Here is a 16,148-nt window from a genome sequence, read left to right on the forward strand (position 1 = left end):
AAGCCGCCGTTATCCCTGCCCACACCACGCGGGAGAAGCCTCCAGGTGGGTGCCACGACCTCCCTTATTTGGCTCAGCGCCTGTGGGCAGCCCGGGCCTTCCCTGGGCGGCCGTGGGGGTGGGGGGCTGGCCCGGCCCCGAGGAGCAGCGGTGCCCAGCAGGCCGGGGCCGCCGAGGCACCGACCGATCCCCCACGCCCCGGTCTTTGCCCCGCCAGCCCCGTTCGCCGCCGACAACCCCACTGAGGCAAGCCCCGGGGAAAGCGTGAGGCGCGCTCCTCCGGCGGGGGTGGGGGTTCACGGCCCCCGGCCCCGCTGCGGGGCGGAGGAGAGGGCCGTGGGCGGCCCCGCTCCACCGACGGCGGCGGAAGGGACTCCCCCCCCGAGGAGGGCCGCCCCACGCACCCGCCGGCCAGGAGCAGGGGAAGGCGACGGATCCCGGTGCGGCGGGAAGGCGGCGGGGACGGCACCGTTGAAGCGCTGAGGCGGCCGCGGAGCGCCAGCGCCCCCTGCCGGCCGCCGCCCCTCCCCGCCCGGCCTCCTGAGGGGAGCGGGACACCGGGGAGCCGCCGCCGCCCTCCCCGCCTCGCCCCGCTCTGCTCCGCTCCGCTCCGCTCCGCGCCCGGCGGCGGCCGAGACCCGCGGGCGAAGCCCCCCGCCGCGGCGCCGCCGCCGCCTCCCGTGAGGGGGGACGAGCCGTCGAGCGGCGGCAGCGGCCCCATCCCCCCGCTCCCCACCGCCCCCCGCGCGGGGGGTGTGTCAGCGCGCGGCGGCGGCGGGGGGGGGGGCGGGGCCGCCGGTAAGGCGTGTGGGCGTGTCCGGGGGCCGCTGATTGGCCGGCGGCGGGAGTGATGTCACCCATATGAAACGCTGATAACGAGTCGGGCGCGGAGCCGGGAGTTTCGCAGAAGGGGGAAAGAGAGCGAGGCAGCGCGCGCGGTGCTGCGCGGCGGCGCGAGGCCGGGGCAGAGCGCGCGCGGCACCGAGCGCACGAGCCCAGCCGCGCCCCCCCCCCCCCTCCCCCTCCCTTCCCCCCCGCTCCCAGCCCGGTCCGGCCGCCGGGGCTGCGGGCGGTCGCCCCCCCCGGTCGCCCCCGCCCCCGGCAGCGCGGCGGAGAGCTCGGCTGGCAGCGGGGGCAAGGTGCGGCGGTGGGGAGGGGGCGGCGGCGGCGGCGGCGGCGGCGGAGCGGCGGCTTTGTTGGGCTCGGAGGGGAGCGCGGCGGCGGGAAGGAGCCGTCGCTTCGGGCGAGAGCCCCCCCACCGCCATGGTGCAGCAAGCGGAAAGTACGGAGGCGGAGAGCAACCTGCCCCGGGAGGCGATGGACACCGAAGAGGGCGAGTTCATGGCTTGCAGCCCGGTGGCGTTGGACGAGAGCGACCCGGACTGGTGCAAAACGGCGTCGGGGCACATCAAGCGGCCGATGAACGCCTTCATGGTGTGGTCCAAGATCGAGCGGAGAAAAATCATGGAGCAGTCGCCGGACATGCACAACGCGGAGATCTCCAAGCGCCTGGGCAAGCGGTGGAAAATGCTGAAGGACAGCGAGAAGATCCCCTTCATCCGGGAGGCGGAGAGGCTGCGGCTCAAGCACATGGCCGATTACCCCGACTACAAATACCGGCCCAGGAAAAAGCCCAAAATGGACCCGTCGGCCAAGCCCAACGCCAGCCAAAGTCCGGAGAAAAACGCACCCACCAGCAGCGGCGGCGGCAGCAAAAGCGCCAAGAGCTCCAGCAAGAAGTGTAGCAAGCTGAAAGCCGCCGCCGCCTCCTCGCCCCCCAAGCCGGGCGCCAAAGCCGCCCACCACGGGGACTACGCGGGGGACGAGTACGTCTTCGGCACCCTGAAAGTCAGCAGCAAGACGGTCAAGTGCGTCTTCATGGACGAGGAGGAGGACGAAGAGGAGGACGAGGACGAGCTGCAGCTGCGGATCAAGCAGGAGGCGGAGGAGGAGGAGGAGGACGAGGAGCCGGGCCCGCAGCAGCTGCGGCGGTACAACGTGGCCAAAGTGCCGGCGAGTCCCACCTTGAGCTCCTCGGCGGAGTCCACCGAGGGGGCGAGCCTCTACGAGGAGGTGCGGGGCGGCTCGGCGGCGGCGGGCGGCGGCAGCAGACTCTACTACAGCTTCAAGAACATCACCAAGCAGGGCCCGCCGCCGCCGCAGCAGCCCGCCGGCCTCTCCCCGGCCTCTTCCCGCTCCATCTCCACCTCGTCGGCCGGCAGCGAGGAGGCGGACGACCTGCTCTTCGACCTCAGCCTCAACTTCTCCCAGCACGGCCACGCCGCCGCCGAGCTGGGGGCGGGCGCCGCCGCCGGCAACCTCTCCCTCTCGCTGGTGGACAAGGACCTGGACTCCTTCAGCGAGGGCAGCCTGGGCTCCCACTTCGAGTTCCCCGACTACTGCACCCCGGAGCTGAGCGAGATGATCGCGGGCGACTGGCTGGAGGCGAATTTCTCCGACCTGGTGTTCACGTACTGAGCCGGGGGCGGCGGCGGAGCGGCGGCGAGGCAGCGGCGGAGCGGGAGCGACGCGACGCCGGCGACGGTGATGATGATGCTGATGATGCTTAAAGAAAAAAAAAAAGTCTTGTTTTCTTTTAAAAAAAAAAAAAAAATCTCGAAGTTAGTTCCGAGCCCGGGAGTTGTGATTTTTATTTTTTTTATTATTATTGTTATTTTTGTTTTTTTTTTTTTTAATTTTTATTGCATTTGGTGATCACAACAACAACAGCAAAGGCAAATGGGACTGGGGGAAAAAAAATAATGATACAGAAGGCGCTGTTTGAAGCTTGTCGGTCTCTGATTGAAGTCTGGAAGATGGTCTGCAAAGAAGTCTTTTGGCAGCACAACTGTTACTCAAGGGGGTTTGTGGATTTTTTTAATTTTTTTTTTTCCCGTGAGAGATCTTAAAGAACTGTTCTGATTTTTTGATTTTTTTTTTTCTGAAAGGGACCATTGCAACTTTTTTTGGAGGGAGAAAACTGATGTCTTCTATGCATCCGATTCTTAACAAAGCTGCAGGGAGCTTGAAAAAATGCAGACTGTACAAACGCTTACAAATAACTGAACTGACTTAAAATCAGAGTTTACTTTTCAGATCAAATTGTTTATGGTTTTACAAATGTGATTTCTACTTGCCAACTTTTTTTTTTGTAACTTGTTCCCTTATACCTCCTTGATTGAATACCAGACAGCCTAGACCTCAGTACAAAAAGGTATTGAAACATTTTTGATACATAACAGACCTCAGTCTTTTTTAAAAATTAATATATTTTCAGGCGTATTTTTGTACAGTGAAAAGGGAACATTCTTGCTGTGTTTTTTCAGTAAGACTTTTCAGGCACTTCTTCCCTTTTATTTTCTTTTTTTTTTCTCTGTTTTTAGCATGCAAGTTTGTTGGTACGTTACGTCCTGGTTTTAAAAGGATTAAAATTTTAAAAAAATAATCCTTGCATCTAAAGGCCTTGTGGTTTTAAAAAAAAAAAAGAAACAAACACTTTTTTTGTACAGCTATAGTTCAGATTTGTTCAATATTTGTAGGTAAAGATTTATTGAAAATGGTGATATAGACCTCAGAGCTGTTATCTTAGTTTAAAAGATTGTATATGTACTGTACTATAGTAGGACTTTATGTATCTCATACGCTGTGATATGTGGATGGGGCCCCAGATGGAAGGTATGAAACTGGATTCTCGATTTTAGCAAAAAAAAAAAAAAAAGAAAAAAAGGCACATAGTTAAAAAAGTTTCTCATGTTGTGCAATATAATCTAAAGTACAGACCATCTACATATTTTGTAGCAAATGATGGCAAAAGCAGACTTGTGCACTGTCAACATCATAGCCTGTTTTTTTTTTTTTTTAATGCTGAAAGTCTGTATCTTGACAATTTTAATAAATCAGCTGGAACTGATAGAAACTCGTATCGCTATTAGTGTCTGTAGAAGTAACGCTGGAGATGCCATGTTGTCACCTCTCGCCCGCGGAGGAGCGGTAGCTGTAGGCTGTTGTGCATGACCAGAGCTAGGGAAGGACTGCTTCTTTTCTTTTTTCCTCTTTTTTTTTTTTCCTACCCCCCCTCTCCTGCCTTTCCGCTTCCCCCCCCCGATTTTGCTCGGCGGGTCCCCGCCGGCGGCGGGGGGTCACCGTCAGGCGGGGCCGCGGCTCGTTGCGGGATGGGGCGGGCCGGGCGGCGGCAGGTTGGCTCCCCCCGGGTATTTTCGGCTCTCCCGCCTTTCTCCCCCTCCCCAGCCAGCCGGTGATCGAGCCCCGGCCCCCCGCATGCGCTGCCCGGGGAGGTGGGCTGCGGGCGGGGGGCGCGGCGGGGCCGGGTGCCCGCTCCCGCCGCCGCTGCGGGGGACGCGGCTCGCTCTCTTCCCCCCCGTCCTCCCCCCGCTGCTCTTTTTTTCCTCCCCTCTCCCCTTTTTTTGATGAATAGCCCGAGTGAGGCGGAGATGCTGGGAGTAGCGGTGCTGCATCTCCTCCGCCCCAGGCAGCGCTCGGCCCGGCGGGGCGGCCCCGGGCGGGGGCGGGGGAAGGAAAGAAAGGGGGAGGGGGTACGAGCTTCTGCTATAGGTGAGCAGACTTTGTCAGTGTGCATTTTTTTTTTTTAATATATTTTTGACCTTAGGAGCCATCAGATCTCAGTTGCGCGTTCTGAAATAACCGCTGATGGCAATATAAACAAACTCACAAGGTGGAAGTTTGTTTCTCAAGAAGTTTACTTTTTATCTGATAGGCATTGGTAAATTCTTTTTTTTTTTTTTTCCTCCACTAATTAATGATCCAGCTGTTTACAGGGACAATTCACTGTGCTGGTATTTTGGTGGCAACCACTGCTACAGGCTTTCAGACTTGCTGAAATGAAAATCCTGCATACACATTTGTAAGGCATAATAAAACATAACATTAAAACCTGCATGCATGTTATGTTTAATCAAAGACAACTCTTAGGCATTTAAGTGGTGAGATATCTTACTTTAGGTTAGTTAAACTGGTAGTAAAATGATTAATATAATCTGATCTCTTTCTAATAATAATAATAATAATAAAACACTCATGATTCTAAATAAAAGTTGTTTGGCCTAAATCTTTGCTATCAGAAAACAGATATAGCATATCTGGGAACTCAAATTTATGTCTTGCATTGTGATAATTCTTTATGAGAAACTGTGTTTTAAAACAAACTTAATTACGATATACAAGATATCCTTGGCAATGGATAGTCCTCAATAAAACAGAGTTTCTTGAATTTTCAGTTTTTGGTCTCAAATGATTAGTGTGTTCTCCATGTAATAACTTAGAAATCAGATTGAAAACAAATGACATTTATCTCTTCTAAGGCAAAAGAGTGAAAGAAAATAGATACACTGAAGTGCTCTAGCCTAGCCATTCACTATCCTGCTATCGAAAATCCGTTCTTGGGCTAGGGTGATGGAGTAAGTTGATCAGGTTCTAAGTCTTAAAACTGAGCCAAAATTCTCTTAGCAATTCTTCAAGCTATCATGAGAGTGTGGGGACTTGTTCTTCCAGTCCCTTTCTTCTGATATGCATCCTTGTTTATTAAAGTGATAATAGGCAGTGTCATTAAACATTTGTGCTTTACAGATGTTCAATGAGTTATGAACGATTATGGTCAAATACGGGCTGCATTTAGTTTGCATTGTAATAAGGTCTGTGTCTCAGCCTACAGAAGTTTTGACTTGCATATATTTTTGGAAGATGTTTTTTAAATTACCATTTAAAATATTAGTCAAGGATGACTGATTTAAAGGATCCAAGTATAGAGCAGTCAGGCATATTTTAAAAGAGCAACAGGTCTACTTTAGTCAAAGAATATAATACTCACTCAGAAGTATATCTTTTCTTTCTTCTAGATGGGAATTATACCATACTATATCAGAGGAATATTTTGAGTGAAGGTATATGGTGCAGGGAGACAATTTTTGTCCAGACAGTTGAGTTTCTTTTATTTCAGAGTTTATTGTTGCATATTGCTCAAGGAAAAAATTAGGTAGTGTTCTGTTGAAGCCACTACAATGTTGGGGCTGAAGTTTGATGCTGTTGAATGCCTAAGCTCCTGCTGATCTCAGTGAGAGTAGAAAACAATCTTCTAATCACAAAAAATAGCATCTGCTGAGCTACTCTCTTATTTTTTGCTTTTGATAATATTCATACCTCCTGTTTCTCTTTCCTTTTATATTTTCAGTGTACATAGGAATCCTTGTTGACATGCTAGAGCAGTCCTGTTGCAGGCTTAGTATCTCCTGTGGCCTTTTTTCCACATTCTTTGCATTTGTCTCTGTACAATACTACTCTTAAGTGTAATAGGATTCAGTGATAAAAGAGAGAAAAATGAGCTTTTTTATGTGGAAAGACAATTTACTTGGTAACGCTGAGGATGTCAACTCAATGTAAAACCTAATCAAACATGCTGATTCTTTTTCATTTTAAAGTGAACATTTTCGTAAACTTAGCATTTTTGTAAACTTACCATTTCCCCCCTTTTGTTGTCTTTATTATGTTTTCTCCGCTCTTCCTTTTAAAAAGAACACAACTAAGAAATATTATCTTCCTTTAAGTGCGGTCTTTTACTAATGTGGTAGAAAGACTCATTCCAAGCCTCCTTTAAGTGCTACATGCTCTTTAGGCATTCACTGTCGTTCAGATGAAACTTCTTCAAGTCTCTTGAATGTGATCTGCACGCGTGCAGTCTGATCCTTCACTCATGCCTGTTTGAGAAAGTGCAACTCTGTTGTTACACCGAGGGAAAAACTGGTGTGGGGTCAAAGTCAGGGCCATAGAATTTTTAGGTGTTTAATAGTCAACACAGTTCATGAAGTTCCTTTTTTTACATCTTCACGATTGTTGCCTAGTAAGGCCTTAAACCTGCACTGGTTAAAAAAAAAAAAAAAAAATTCTCATTGAGCTTAATGGGAGTTTTTGCCTCAAGGGCTGCTGGCAGGATAGGTGTCTTAGTTCCTCCTAACCTTCGTTTGTAAGCATGGCCAGGAAAAAAAACAAACAACAAAAACTTAATACAATGAGTTGCCTTACATTTCCCCTACTATACAGTTGTATTCCTTTTCATTTATTTCCTTTCCCCTCACCCACATCGAAGGCTGTGATTGTTTTTTTTTTTGTTTTTCTTAATTTTTTTGCACACTACCTATACCAATTAACTGCCTAATTAGTTTTATCTTCTCTACATGGATGCAGTGAATTTGTAAGAGAATTTCACAAGCAAGTAGTTTTTTAGTGAGTTTAAAGTAAATAGAGTTTTAAAGACCTATTTTTATATTCAATATAAAGCACAAATGTGCAGAAAGTGTAGAATGACTTACAAAAAGGGAAACAAAAGTTCATAATATTTCATGTATAAAAGTAATACCTTCTTTGGGTTGAGATTCTCTTAGAAAACCCAATACTTATGCCAGTGCAAAGATAGGAATATTTTAAAAACTCTTAGAAAATTGTGATTGACAGCAATTTCAAAGGAATGACTTCTGTAGATACAAGGAAACCCCTAAAGCAATATGGATAAGAAGGGGTGAATGGTTTTCAATGATGAACAACAACCTGGAAGTGTGAGAATGGAGGTTTCAATCCTTATTAATTAATCAAATTTCTTCTTTTGTGGTTAGCTACAACATCTGGATTTTCTGTGAAGTGCAATCTTGCAGGATGAAAAAGCGCAAGGGCGCCAAACTTCTAAGACTTGCGAATACTCAGAAGCAGGTTTGATTTAGAATTATTTGTTACTAATTAGGGCTTTAGATTTTGGTAATTCCCACTTCCAAGAAAATCAAGACACCGATTTACCGCTTGAAGAAATTTGATCAAATAATAATGATTAATCCAGGAACTCCCATTGTCACAATTTGTTTTTGTTTCCATCGTCCTGCTTATCTCCAAAACCAACTTGCCTCAACTCCTGGCTGAAGCCAGGGAGAAGAGTTATATGCCATTGTTAGTTCATTTACAATTTGTATCTGGTTTTGCTCTTGTACATATGTTGGCGTTTTGGAGTCTTTACATAAATGCTGTGATACTTTTTTTCTTCTTTCCTTTCATTTTTTTGGTGGGCTGTTTTAAAATGGAGGCCTGTTTTCCAGTGTGGGACTTTTGATGGTTACAACATTTCAATGATGTTGCATGATGGCCACAGGTGGGGGAAATTGAATGTTTTAGAGCAGTTTTTCAAGCATGACACTTTTAAAATATGTAATTTCAAAGACTTTTCAAGGCCACATGAAATTAGTTTTCATAGCCACTCCAGGTCTTGGGGGGAAAAGCTGAAAAGTACTTTTGTTTAGAAGTCTGAGTGATGGTGGGGGGGAAACCTTTTCTTGAGGTTTTTGCATGCCAGTGCACGGCCTGTTGCTGTGAGAGAAGGAAGATGGTAAGGCTGCTTGAGGCAATGCACTGGAGGACAAAGTGTTTTCTAGCACTAGAAAAAGAAAATGCATGGCAAAGTTTTGTCTTCTAGTAGACTATATAGCATGCAGAGTTTAGTATGTGTCAAAACAGTGTATGACATTGCTGTATCAAAGTTGTAAAATTAAGCATTATTTATTGAAAACTATGTATTTTTTTTGTAAAAACCTGATCACCTAGAGGATTAATATCAGTGACTTGTGCTAGTGCTACAAATTTAACCAGCTTCTTTACTACAGTACTTGATATGCAGTGTTAATGCTCAGGGTTGAAACCAGTCCACTCCAATGTCTTTTTTTGCAAGAGTTTTTAAATAAAGGAACAACATAATGCAATTGTTCAAAAGACTCTAATAAAATTGTGTGATCAATCTTCCTACGTGTTTTTATGTGGATTTTTTTCCCCCCCAGCGTTGCATTTGGTAAATGCAGTTCCGCTATTACAGCGAATCCACTTTTCATTCTGTGGGCACCCAAGGCTTAAAGTCAATGGGAATGTTATGTCTTTCAAAAAAACCTTTGACATATAGTTATGGTCAAGGCAGCATGTACAGATGGTGCAGACCCTCTCTGCAGTGCTGCTCTGGGCACGCCTGAGGGACACTGAAACAGAGAATAAGCCAATTAACTTCCTTTTCTTTTCTTGTGGTTAAGACTCTGGATAAAACAATAAAGTATTTTATGATAAACATTTTAGATATTGCTTTAAAGTTGACCATGAAAGAACGAAATCAGATGGATTATACGCCAGCAAACCCCATTTCTCTCTGTATCTTTTTCTACAAACAATTTACCATCTAAATGTATTTTGGCATAGGAAAAAAAAAATCATTCTGTATTAAGATTCTAGTTATGAAAATGTTTTTATGAGAACCCTGTAATCAATTCTTGGAACTATAAAAAGGTGTTTTTAATGTGTTTATGTGGTGAAAGTTTGTTGTATATTAAATATTGTTTTATAGAAATGATGGAATTATATTGTTACAAATTTGAAATTTGCAATTAACACAAGCCATCTATTGCTGAAATTAACCTTCTAGAGCTCCTGCCTGTAGGTATATTCCCATATTCCAAAAAAAGTATACAAGGCACATCTTTCTCTTGCTCATATTTAATGTCTATACTTTTCCAAGTTTACATATCAACTGATATGTATAATATATCAACTGATAATATCTTCCCCCCCACTGGGGGGTTGTTGATTACTCCTAATATCCAGGAAATAATAGAAAAAATCTAATCAACTTCAGCTGTAGCTGATACAAGCCTTTAAACCTGGGAAGTGCCAATTCACTGAATAAAAGGTTCCAGATAATTTTGTGTGACTCCTGAGCACAGCTCTTCCCATTGTTCCTGTTCTTTCCTTGTCCCAACAGAGTTAGCTGAATAGCTCCTCTCTCTAAAAAAACACTTCTTGGATGACAAGTACTGATTCCTGTTTAACTTATCAAACCTATTGAGAACACTGAAAGCAATCTTTATCATTTCAAAAGTCTGTTGTAGTAGTATTTTTTTGTGTGAATGGAGATGTGTAACTGATGTGAAGTAAGGGTTTGAATGTGACATGTCATAGTAAAAATAGGAAGTTTAAGCTGGTCATTGTAAATCAGTGAAATAAAATCTTTATATACAGACATCATACCACTATCCTTTCTGTACGTATCAAAAATGTTTCAAAAAGCATTTTTTAAGGTATTTTAGAAGGCTTTGAAAAAATGCACTGAGAGTATTCTGTGGTGTTTTGTTTTGTTTTTAATTCCTGTAGAGTTTGCTTATTCAGGTCCCATTGTATATAACCAAAGACAAACTAGAAATCTTCTAGAACAGGCTAAGCTCATCCCCGTACTATCTCAAATGTCTCTAGTTGAAGTCTTCTGTTTGGTTCCTCCTGAGTGAGAAGGGACACTACCGCGTTAAAAAGTAGAGTTTCAGTTCTGCTGTATCAGGACTTATTATTGCCCGAGGGAATTTCTTCAGGACACATTGGGAATCTTTCCTATCCAGTGTTTGAAAGTGTTTTTGGATTGGTAAACCACAAGTTATCCCATCTTAAAGCTATCATTGCGGAGGTATTATGCAGCCTGGGTGTTGGCTCAGTTTTGTATGAAAGAAAGGCCAGAAAGACATGTTTGGGGGAAAAAAGAAAAACATTTACTTGGCATTTCAGTTCTGATTAATATGTTCTCAAGTTTGAATGTTAGGTCTAACCCTAGAAGAAATGCATGAAAACATGGAGTGTAGGTAACCTAGACCCACGCAGATACCCAAACACATTTGCATCATTACAGAATTAACACAAGCACGTATGTATGTAGTTGTGTTTTCATTTAAAAGCTTGCTGGCTGGACCACTCTAAATGACTGGAATGTAGTGTCCATTAAAATCTATACTTTAAGGTCCTGAGAACTTCAGAAGATTTTCATCTGTTGTATTTAAAGTGTTATCCCTGGAGTTTCATAAGTTTTAAGATAATCTTTTCATAGCCTATTAAAATTTTGGTAGAAAAGTAAAAAAAAAAACAACAAACCCACACAAATATCTCCAGTTCTAGAAATGACAATTCCCACCATAGTCAGAGTAAAAAGATCTTGGCCCTTTCCCTTGAAATCTGACGTTTACATTTATTGGCATTACTCTGACATTTACATAAGCTAAAGTGTCTGTGATAGATCGCTTCTTCTACAACTCCGCAAATTCACTTAAAAGATGATTATTATCTTCAACCAAAATTGACTCATGTATATACTTTAAAATACAAGTCTTACTTTCTCAAATTATAATGTTAACAAATACTGAAGGGTGCATAGGGAATGAGGCAGGATTCATCTGCACGCAAGCACGACAGGCAGTCCAAGAAATGCATAGCAAAAAAGAAAATCAAGATCTCAGTTATAATTGTTCCATTAAGTTTCATTTTAATGTGGTATTTTGGCATTTCATATGCATAAGTAGTTGTGTTTTTTTTCTCTAAGACACCAAATATGCATCGAGTTAAAACTCTGCAATAAAGTTATGTGTGTACAGATTGCTTTCTTTAAGTCAGTACTATAACTAAGAATTTCTATTTTGTGCCTAATTGTTTGTAAAGTAGCTTGCGCTTGCACCTAGCCTTTACTTGATGAGACTTCATTTGTCTGCATAATCTTATTGTAATAATATTCCCTAAATCTCTGTAAAGCCTGCCTTTCATTCACCTAATTTCATTCACCTTGTTCATTGAGTTTTAGCGCTCGTACTCGTTAGAGATCAGAACCAAACTGCCCCCCTGACAGTAGCATTGCTGTGCGTTGCCTTTCGTTCTCTTCTCAAGGGTAGAAAAAGGGTAGACAAATCCCTGAGACCTGCCCACCTGCCACCCCTTTATGTCCTTGGAAATTTTTACTTCTATCTCATTTTTAGGCTATGGACAGCCATAGCCTAAAATCAGCTTTGCTTTCCTCAACTGTGTGTGGTCATTCATCAGCTGTGGGTTTTCAAAGCCGGTAGTTCTGCAGGCGGAAAGATTCATCTGAAGTCAACTACATTTATGAAAACTGCCTACTTAAACTGTTAAAACGATCCACCCTGATTTTGCCTGAAGCTGATGTGAATTCCTCCATAAACAGAATAGTGGGGTATTAGTCTCTGTAAAAGGGGAAATAGCAACAGCAAAAATACAACACTCACCCCCTCCTGATAACTGCCTCTTTGAAATGTGAATCTTGACGTAGCCGTGATGACCGGTCTTCTCCAGCCCCAAAGAAGAGCTTTTGTGAGTAGTCATTTTCTCTATATTAGTCAGTCAGACAGAAAATACTGCATTTTTCCACAAATGTATTATGCATTTGGAAGACAAGCAAAGATATATACAGTGTAACATACAATTGGAAAGTATTTACTATAATACCAAAAACATTTGAGAAGACTGTGGCAATAGATTTTCGAAAATACTCATCTTTGCTTTCCTTATGGCAATCTCCTGCACACATGTTCTCCCTCCAGCCTTTTCCTGAGCGCGTATTTTATATATAAAAGGACAGATGTAAATATTGATATATATCACAGTCTTTCACTCGCAGATATAATTCGACAAACATTCCTAAAGCTGTTGTATCGGTCATGCAAAGTTAAGGAACAATGTAGGAAAAAATGCATTTTCAACTTTATTCAAATCCTTTTTAACGAATATTCAAATCCTTTTTAATGAATATTCTGACATGAGAGCAAGTATATCAGGTGATGCAGTACCTAGAAGTTAGGCACCTGGCTCCAGCTGGCCATCCATGGCAGATTTCAGAACTCAGCCTTCGTGCTGGGTGAGGAGCTGTCTGCAGCTCGACTGCAATAATGGGATGTGTTTGGTGTCTCCGACACCTGACTCGGGATTTCACGGTAGACATTCTGCCCACTCGAGACCTCAAGCGAGTTCATAGTTTTATTCTGATGACAGTGAACAAACTCTTTCCACTGATACGGTATCCTGTAGGTAAAGCCTTTGCTCAGGAAGTAGAAAGCACGGGGAAGAGACAGAAAGCACATCTAGATTAAGAAATTAAAAGAGAGTCAGCACATAGGCCAGGCACTGGAACTCAGCTGTCTGTATTGTTAAATTGTTAGGGAAAAAAAAAAATCCCTGACATGGTTTTGGCTGGTGAATGCTAGCACTCTTCCAAAAAATCACTGGAACAATTTGGAAATTAGCATGGGCCAAAGATCATTCCCAATAGGCAGTTTGGATTCAGCCACTCTGTTTTGGAAAGTAAGAGAGTTTAATAGCATAGATGTGGCCAGATCATGCCAGCTGGCCTCAGATCCGGGGAACAGACCCTGGTTTAATTTACGAGCATAGATGTAGCTGCAGGTTATAAACCTTAGTTTTGCAGGACTTTGACCATAAAGCCCCTATAATTTTGGAGAATACCTTAGGCTCAGCCTATGGAATAGTCTTGGAGAGAAGCTATCACCACTGTCGACAACTGGAATGCAAAAGTCATGAGGCCAAAGGCAAAGCAAAAAGGAATTTGCCCTAAACCCCTTTCCGCTGTATTACTGATCCATACTGCCTCTCCTCACACGCAGCATCCGTTCTACAACTGCTGCAATCCTCTTTACACGGGGGCTCATCTTTAACAGGAGCACCACAGAACACCACTGTGGCTACACATTCTTTATACTGGGAAATTTCTTGTAGAATTTGGGATGGGGAGAGTGCTCCAGCTAATGAAAATGGTAACTATTTACACCACATGCTTTCACTCCCAAGAATCCAAAAGCACTTTACAAATACTGTTGGCCAATTTTGTTCTCCCCTTGTAGTCAAAACACCTACTGAAATCAATTGTAGAATCACTTCTATTGAATCTCCTCCAACTGCAGAGCTGAGTGAGAATTTTATATGTGGAACAGCTGTAGAACTGGAGCCTTGAAATTGCTATTTAAATTATACATAAGAATCATACAGTGTATGTTCTTCTAGCACTCTCACAGTTAGTTTAGACAATATTTTCACAAGCTTCACTCTTAGGAAAAGAAATCAATCCATCTGGACAAGATAAGAGGGAGTCATTAAGTATTTTTCCTGCTTAAACGTTAACATAATTTAGTAAAATTGATTTAGTGTCCTGAGAAGGGAATGCTCCCTTGATCCGCACAACAGTGTTATGGCCAAACCTCAGCGATCACTGAATCACAGAAGTCCCTGCTTCAAAAATGGATGATTTTTTTTTTCTTTTAAATGCTAAAGATAAGAGATGAAACTAAAGCTAGGAAAGCATAAAGGCAAATACAAGTTTCAGACTCATTTGGGTTACACTAGTATTGAAACAAAATGGTACATCTGCAGTGCACCACATCTCAGTGCCTTTTCTGATGTTCAGTGGTATCTTGCTCCATGCATGTTCAGCTGGTGTAACGGTGTTAATCACAAAATAAATGCCATATAAGTTTGAATTTAGACACAGACTCTACAGGGATAGCAGGAAAAATAGAGTAGAGAAGGTTTTACTTGGGGGAAAAAAGCCCAAGAAAGTTAGAAGAGAAAGACAAGACAGAGAGCTTGCCTCCAAAGAGCTGCCCACTGAGCTCTACACTCTGGTTTTTAGCACCTGTATGAGAGGGTTGCCTCAACAGGATAATTTCCAAAGTGCCCTGAGCACTGGGGAGCTGCCTCTGCTGCTAGGTCTGTTGGGATCAGTCCTCGTTAATTAGCATTTCCAAGAAATGAATGCGCTCAGGGCAGCAGCCAGCAAGATGTGCTGTGCCTGCCTGATGTCCTCCCTGGCTTCATATGGGACGCAGAGCAACCCCAGTCTCCACCAGCCTCTTGTGGTGAGAGAGCTGGCCCCAAAGGGAGGACGCGTTGCCTCTGGAAGTTAAAACTTGGTTTTACAAGGGACGAGGACAGCGATATGCGATCCCACATCCATGCTGGCATTTGTGGACAACTCCTCTCCTAAACCTGTGGAGGTGCTTGGGGGGCTGTGTCTCCGCACTGCAAATTTGGAGAATGAGACCTTGAGCCTGAGGGATATTCCTCCCACCCGACACCAGCATTTTCCTTATTCACCATTTCAAGAGAAAACTTAGTTATGAAAACCGATGAAAAATAAGTATGACATTTTTTTGGATGCAGCTTGATAAAGCTGCTTGATTCCCTGTGATCAGTTAACCAGCACAAAAGTTAGAACAGCAGCAGATTTCTTCTTTTATATCCTAAAGAATTCAATTAACGTGAAAATACCTTTCTCCAGTCACGCCCAGAAAGTCACTTTGTATGAAATTGGAGACAATATCTATCAAATAATGATCTGATATCGAATGAAGATTCCCACTAGTGGAGGATTAGTGGGCTTAACCATTAGCAAGTTTCACAAAATGCTAATAAAATATTTATTTGGCTATTACTTTTCTTGACCTATTAGTTGAGTTCACTAATGGATTCAGGCTTCCCAGACAGAAACTTATACATTTATCTGAAGCTTAGCTAGCTATTTTCCTCAGTGATGAGACGTGCATCTTTCTGTCACATATATTTTTAATTTGCAAGGTTAGAAGTGTGTAAATATATCTAATGTTATGAACATTTAAGAAGTACAACACTAATCAATTTTACCTCAAACATTTTCAGGTACAGAAGATTTAAAAGAGATATTCACCAGTTGGTCCAACAATCATTTGTTTTTAAAAATCATTTGTATTAAAAATCAGAAACTACTTACTGTATACCTTATATTAGGATACCCACTGAATCCATGTTCACTGAATAATTCCATGATTTTTTTTCCTCTGTCTTAAATTCTCCTTTAAGACACTTTTAATGCATCTTGTTTCTGAGAGTGTCTTCTCCGTACAAGTCACTCTAATTCTTATTAATGTCATTTTTGCATGTAAGAGAACTGGGATGTTGGAGCTGATATATATCAAAAAGGATTTTTGAGAAAAGATTCCCAGAATTCAGAATTCTTGTCCTTTGTGGGAAACATAAAGCAGCTACTTGAGGTGCCACATATAAATATATTATATATTATCATAAAAGTTCAATTTAGTTTATATGAACTGTAGTTTAAAGCAGGCAGCTATTCATGACGCCTTGTATGTTACAGTTTTAACAAGCCTTGAAACAGAGAGAATATCTGGTAAGGACTGGCAGAATATCAATGAAATAAGAAATATTTTCTCCAAGGGAAACCACAGCTTATCTGCTGAGGACCAGGTACCAATTCCCAGCTCACAAAAATT

General features: G+C 43.5%; 1 protein-coding gene across 1 annotated transcript; it reads left to right on the forward strand.

Annotated features, from left to right (window-relative positions):
- The first annotated feature begins 889 nt into the window (after nt 1-889).
- On the forward strand, nt 890-2,511 carry SOX11 (SRY-box transcription factor 11). Its single transcript, XM_063330433.1, has one exon. It carries the CDS (start codon nt 1,264-1,266, stop codon nt 2,476-2,478), a length of 1,215 nt encoding a protein of 404 aa, XP_063186503.1. The 5' UTR covers nt 890-1,263; the 3' UTR covers nt 2,479-2,511.
- Nucleotides 2,512-16,148: the final 13,637 nt, after the last annotated feature.

Source organism: Chroicocephalus ridibundus, chromosome 3 (genome assembly GCF_963924245.1).
Source record: "Chroicocephalus ridibundus chromosome 3, bChrRid1.1, whole genome shotgun sequence".
NCBI lineage: Eukaryota > Metazoa > Chordata > Aves > Charadriiformes > Laridae > Chroicocephalus > Chroicocephalus ridibundus.

What these genes read in the sequence shown, in the direction of transcription:
- SOX11 (XM_063330433.1), top strand. Translation starts at nt 1,264, where the DNA reads ATGGTGCAGCAAGCGGAAAGTACGGAGGCGGAGAGCAACCTGCCCCGG.